Source organism: Chrysochloris asiatica, unplaced genomic scaffold, assembly GCF_000296735.1.
Source record: "Chrysochloris asiatica unplaced genomic scaffold, ChrAsi1.0 scaffold00129, whole genome shotgun sequence".
NCBI classification, from domain to species: domain Eukaryota; kingdom Metazoa; phylum Chordata; class Mammalia; order Afrosoricida; family Chrysochloridae; genus Chrysochloris; species Chrysochloris asiatica.
In genome coordinates this window covers 6,452,941-6,458,940 of record NW_006408647.1, presented here as the reverse complement: position 1 = coordinate 6,458,940, position 6,000 = coordinate 6,452,941, and the positions used below count along the sequence as shown (strand labels likewise).

General features: G+C 40.0%; 1 protein-coding gene across 1 annotated transcript in view; it reads right to left on the bottom strand.

Annotated features, from left to right (window-relative positions):
• PAPSS1 (3'-phosphoadenosine 5'-phosphosulfate synthase 1) overlaps positions 1-6,000 on the bottom strand; it is a 174,525-nt gene that overhangs the window by 81,297 nt on the left and 87,228 nt on the right. Inside the window, exons 8-9 of the mRNA XM_006869328.1 lie at positions 4,971-5,176; positions 3,561-3,696 (exon numbers count right to left, since the gene is read on the bottom strand). Of these exons, the coding sequence (XP_006869390.1) occupies positions 3,561-3,696; positions 4,971-5,176 (342 nt within the window). The remainder of the gene's footprint in view (positions 1-3,560; positions 3,697-4,970; positions 5,177-6,000) is intronic.

Here is a 6,000-nt window from a genome sequence, read left to right as displayed (position 1 = left end):
TTATAATCAATGTAATGAAACAAGTTATATGAATTGTTGAATGTGAAACTGATGATGTGCCCTGTAAACTTTCACTCAATCCACAGTAAAAACCTTAAATTAAAAAAAAAAAGATAATGGAATTTTTCTGTGAACTCTTTGAAGTCCCCTTGTATATACTAACAGGATCTTGCATGGCTTCATTAAAATTCATTCTACCTTTCTGGGATATTGCTCAGTCACCAGTGAGGTAAGTATTGTTCTTGTTGTTATTAAGTGCCGTAGAGTTGGGTCCGACTTATAGCAACCCTGTATAGGGTTACCAACTGGTGGCTGGTGGGTTTGAACAGCTGAATTTGGGCTCAAATTGATCTTGCAGTCCAGCGCATTATCTGCAGTAAAGAAGTCTTAATGTTTCCAGCTACAGAATGATCTAGAACTAGTACAACTGATTATATGAATGTTGTACACAAGATAATACCCATGCAGAGTAAGCAACATACTTCTAAGATGAGGAGAGAGGAGAGGGAGGAGAGGTAAGAAAAAAGTCTAGGTAACAGTAATATAAATAATCCATCTCCTTAAATTATGTCTTCTACATGTTAATAGATGATTTATCATTAACATCTTAAAAGAGAGGGAACATGAACTATAAATATAACTCTTTGGCCTTAATCTAAATTGGAAAAAACAAAGTAAGACACTCTAAGGTTGTTTGTTTTCTAATTTAAGGCTAACAACTGGTTCCTGGCTCTCAGCTACTTTAAATAAAGTTATACTAAGTTGTTAAGCAAAAGAATTGCTAAATAAGTTTGTTTGGTCGTCAAAGATGTAATATTAAAGTTTCCAATTATGAAATGATTATCCTTACTAAGCGTCCTTAACAGTGTCGACAATATATTTGCTAACATTAAATAAGGTAATCTCAGCAAGTCTAAACATGTTCCTGTGCCTCAAGAGATTAAAAAAGAAGTCTATGGATAATAATTAGAAACAAAACAAAACAACATTAAATATCTGAATAGTCTAAGGGAGCACTACGGTCAACTGGAGTCCTGGTGCGGTGCTGCAGGTTAATGTGCTGGACTGCAAAGTCATTTGAACCGCAACATCAAACGATGTTTGATGTCAAGCGCACCAGCTGCTCTGTGGAAACCCTATACTGGGTCACTATGAGTCGGAACCGACGTAACAGCACTTAACAACAACAACAAGGTCAACTAGAACAACATAGTCCATAAAGACAATGTTCTACATCCTAATTTGGTGAATAGCAATTGGAGTCTTAAAAGGTCCTGACAGTTAAGGTCTTGTGTCAATTTCACTGGGCCAGGATTCTCAGTAGTTTGGCAATTAAGATGTAGTAATCCACCATGATTAGTTCTAATATAACGTAATCACTTCCATTGTATCTGCTTTGAATAGTTAATTAATTGAAAGGTAGTTTCCTGGAGGGTGTGAGCTGAAAAAATTTTTATCTTACAAAGATAAAAGGAGAAAGAAATGAGCAGAGAGAAAAGTACCTATTAAAGACAGAAGAGCTGGGAGTGTCCCTGCACTGTGAAACTCCTAGATCCAGGAAAAGACTGATACCAAGACATATAGAGATTTCCAAGGAATGCTGAACTCACATATGCTGAATTTTAAACCAGGCAGTATCCTCTTGTTCTGTTCCAAGGATTGTCTAATTAGGTGTTCTGGAATTCCCATTCTTTGCAATGTTTTCCATAGTTTATTGTGTTGAGCTCAATCAAAAAGCACAAGTAAATATCTTTCTGGTATTCTCTGCTTTCCACCAAGATCCACCGGACACAAGCAGTGATACAGACCTCATCACATACCCTCTTTTGAGTCTGGCTTGAAATTCTGGCAGTTCTCTGTCGATGTACTGCTGTAATCATGGTTTAATTATCTTCAGCAAAATTTTACTTGTATGTTATAATATCATTCAATAATTTCTATATTATTCTGGGTCATCTTCCTTTGGCATAGAAACAAATATGGATCTCTCCCAGGCTAGGAAGCTGTTTTCCAAATTTGTTTACATAGATGAGCAAGTGCTTTCAGAATTACATTTGTTAAAAGATCTCAAGGTTGGCTTCTACTGACTACCTTTATTTTATATATTCTGTTATTTAATTTATCATTACTCATTGTGGGGTAAAAGACCTAGTTTTACCCTACATAAAGTAGCTTTTTTTCTTGGCTCCAAAGAAATAACACTTGGAGTAATTGGGACTTGTGGGTCACACCTGATAATTGATGCTGGCATGTTGGGGTGGCCAGATAAGAAAAGAATCACCTGGAAGCTAGTATTAACTAGTTTCAGGAGGCATGATTTACCCTATTATAAAGAACAGGCTGATAAAAGCTCTGAACACAGAAATTCAGTGAGCTTCCGAACTGGCAGGAATGTGTTCAGAAGTGTACCATGTCTCATGGGACACGGAAGCTCCACGTTAACAACCCTCTATGCACGAAGTATCTCTTCATTTGTATCCCCTTTGACTGTAATAAGTCTGTAGTCATAAGTACAGCATACTCTCTGTGGTTTCTCTGAGTCGTTCAGTGAATTATCAAACCTAAGGAAGCAGGGAAGTCAGCAGTTCAAAAAGTAAGGATGTCATATGCTCTCCAAGATTACAACCAGTATCATGAAGGTTAGTGGAGAGCCAGTCCTGAATCTGTGGTTAGCAAGTCAGAAAGTTGGGATGTTGTGTGGACTCCCCAAACTTGTGCCTGGTGTCTGCCTACATGGCAATCTTTTGAGCTGAAATCTAGCTCCAGGTGGCCATTGACAGAGACAGAGATGGAGGTAACAGGAGCTCTAGTGGGTTAGAAGTTGGACTGAAAACCAAATGTTTCAACAGTTTGAACCCACTGTGAGGAGAGGATTGAGTCCCACATTTGGGGATTGGATTCAGTGCTGGTCCTTACTCATCATTTTGCTTTACGTTTTAGGAAGTGTGCTGTAGTGAATTATTTCATGTCTCTTCTAGTCATAGACTTTATAAACCAAGAGCCAGAATATAAGAGAGCAGTGGGCTTCCTGGTCCACAGAGCAAATAAAGCCGAATGACTTTGGGTAGAAGGCTTGCTTGCAGAATGGAGTGCCTCCAGGCACTTAACGGAGGGAGGTCAGTTTGCCGACCCATAGAGCATAGAGTTGAGTGTCTTAAGGCCAGGGTTTATAGAGTGGTGTGTCCTATGGACACTTATCAGTATCCATAAAAGAGCTTTGTAACATTGTTGGGTCAATACAGAGGCTGGGCCAAGGGCCAGAGAGGCCTGCCTGTGGGCATAGCAGAGGAGAGACTGTCCTGACCAAAGAACTGTACCATGAACATTTCTGACCCTGACCTGTAACCTAATAACTTCCCTAATAAACTAGTAACTTTGAAGATGGTCTCTGAGTTCTGTGTGGCCATTGCAATGAATTATCAAACCAGTTGAGTTAGAGAATGTTCTGGGAGGGATGGTTGGTACAATTTTTGCAATAAGCATTGGAAAAATCTTTTGAAACTTTCCCATCAAGCAGAGACTCCAAATGGTCTCATTAAATAATTAAGTCTTTCTCTTACCAGCATTCATATCTTTAAATTTCTGCTTCAGCTCAGTAGGTGTAAGACGATACTGATCAAGACCATCATTCCAATAAATTCGGTCCAGGACTTGCAGGTCTCCTCCAATCAGCCAATCTCCTTGTTCCATAACCATCTAGTGGGGAAAAAACAAAAAATGATTTTTTAAATGTGTAACACAGGTCAAAATCAGAACAGTTTTCACATAGCAAGCTCAAAGCAGTTATAAGCCACTTTCATCTTGAAGTCAATGACAAATCTACTTGACTACTATTAAATGAATTGGGATTAGAGACGCTCTAGAATAAGAATGTATTTTGTAGTTGATTTAAAAATTGAGAAATGATTATATTTGCATATGAAAGAATAAGACCAATGTTCTTTCTTAGGACTTTTAAAGTAATGAAAACATTCCTTTCATTGTTGATGCTGAGTAACAAAATAATTTGTAAAGTAAAACACTATGGAGAGGATGATTATATTAATTCTTGTACACCAGAAACAATATTAAATAAAAAGTCCAAACAACATTAAATGACCCTGTCATGGGCTCCCAGAAGACCCTGGTCTCACTTGCTGTTATAATTACATGGGTAATGGCTGCTCCCACAGACAAAATTGACACTCCAGAAGTATGGTTGTGCCTGATGTTCCCAGCTCCTAGCTCAATGTCTGCACTGGAAAAACACCAACAACAACAAAAAAGTCAAATCCACTGCCGCTGAGTCAATTCCGACTCATAGCAACCCTACAGGACAGAGCACAACTGTCTTTTTGGGTTTCCACGGCTATATATCTTTACAAGAGCAGACAGCCTCCTCTTTCTCCTGTGGATTGGCTGGTGGGTTCAAACTGTTGAACCTCTCAGTTTGCAATCCAATTCCTAACCCACTACACATTACTAGAACTCCTTGTTTGTAGTATGATGGTGGTTGGTTGTGTGCCGTTGAGTCGGTTCCAACTCATAGCAATCCTGTACAGGGTATATGAGGCTATAAATCTTTATGGGAGCAGAAAGCCTCTGCCACACCAGGACTCCCACAGGTTGTTGTGTTATGAAGTGCCATCAAGTTAGTTCCGATCCATAGCGACCCTGTATAGGGTTTCTAAGGAGCAGCTGGTGAGCTTGAACCACTGACCTTGCGGTTCAAACGGTTTTGCGATCTGGTGCATTAACCCACATCGCTACACCAGGACTCCACAGTAGTATAGTAGATACTTAATACTTGTCATCTGGATCCAGATAAACATTATTCAACAAGACCAGGCACTCAAAACAATCTACATCCCAGTCTCAATTCAGCAAAATATCAACAATTCCAGTAGAACAACCAATATGTCGGAAATGCCCACATTTCTGAACAGAAATTATTGCTCGTCAAGATAAACCATAATAGCTTTGTTCAGGACCTTAATGTAGGGGTGGTTCTTGCATGTTGTTCCCCACTGTCTGGCACAACGCTCTTCTTTCCTGTGCTCAAAAAACTCCGGGTTGCGAAGAATAGCCACACGGCGGCCCTCATAGATCAGAGCGAACGCTGTACAGCCATCCAGCCTCTCTTTATCTTCTTGGGTAGCCGGCAGAACTATAGGCACTGACAAGTTAATGACACCCCCTGCAGGGTACACACACAAAAATAAAATACACAGCCTGGATTATGCAACAGAACTTACATCCACCTTTCACTTCCACAGGCATTCTTCAAATAATGTAAGATATGTGACAGTGTTCGTAACAGAAACTCAGGAGTCCGAGCTCAAAGGGACAAGCAAGAAACCAAAGTTCAGAAACAAACAGCAAAAATTAATAGAACTAATCTGATGTACAGCAATACTTCTTACACTAATTCATGAAACTGTCCTTTGGAGGAAAATCTAGTATGGAATCTGTGTAGTGAGGAATTTTCCTTCACCGTAGAAGAATTGATGCTTTTGAGTTATGGTGTTGCAGGAGAATACTTAAAGTGTCATGGGTTGTCAAAAGAACCAATAGATCCATTTTGGAAGAAGTGCAGCCAGAGTGCTCCTTGGAGGCCAAGATGGCCAAACTTAATCTCTTATACTTTGGACATATTGTCAAGAGGGACCAGTCGCTGGAGAAGGATATCATGTTTGGCAAAGCGAGGGTCAGAGAAAAAGAGGAAGACCCCCAACGAGATGGACTGGCCAAGTGGCAGCATCGATGCCCAGGATCGGGCAGTGTTTCATTCTGCTGTGCATAGGTCACTATGGGTCAGTACTGACTCAATGGCACCTAACAACAACAAACAACAACAGAAACAAACCCGGAGTCCTGGTGTGGTGCTGTAGGTTAATGCACCAGACTGTAAAGCCGTTTGAACTCACCGCGATTCAAACTCACCAGCTGCTCCTCAGAAACCCTATACAGGGTCACTATGGGTTGGCACCAACTCGACAGCAACTTAATGACAACAACAAC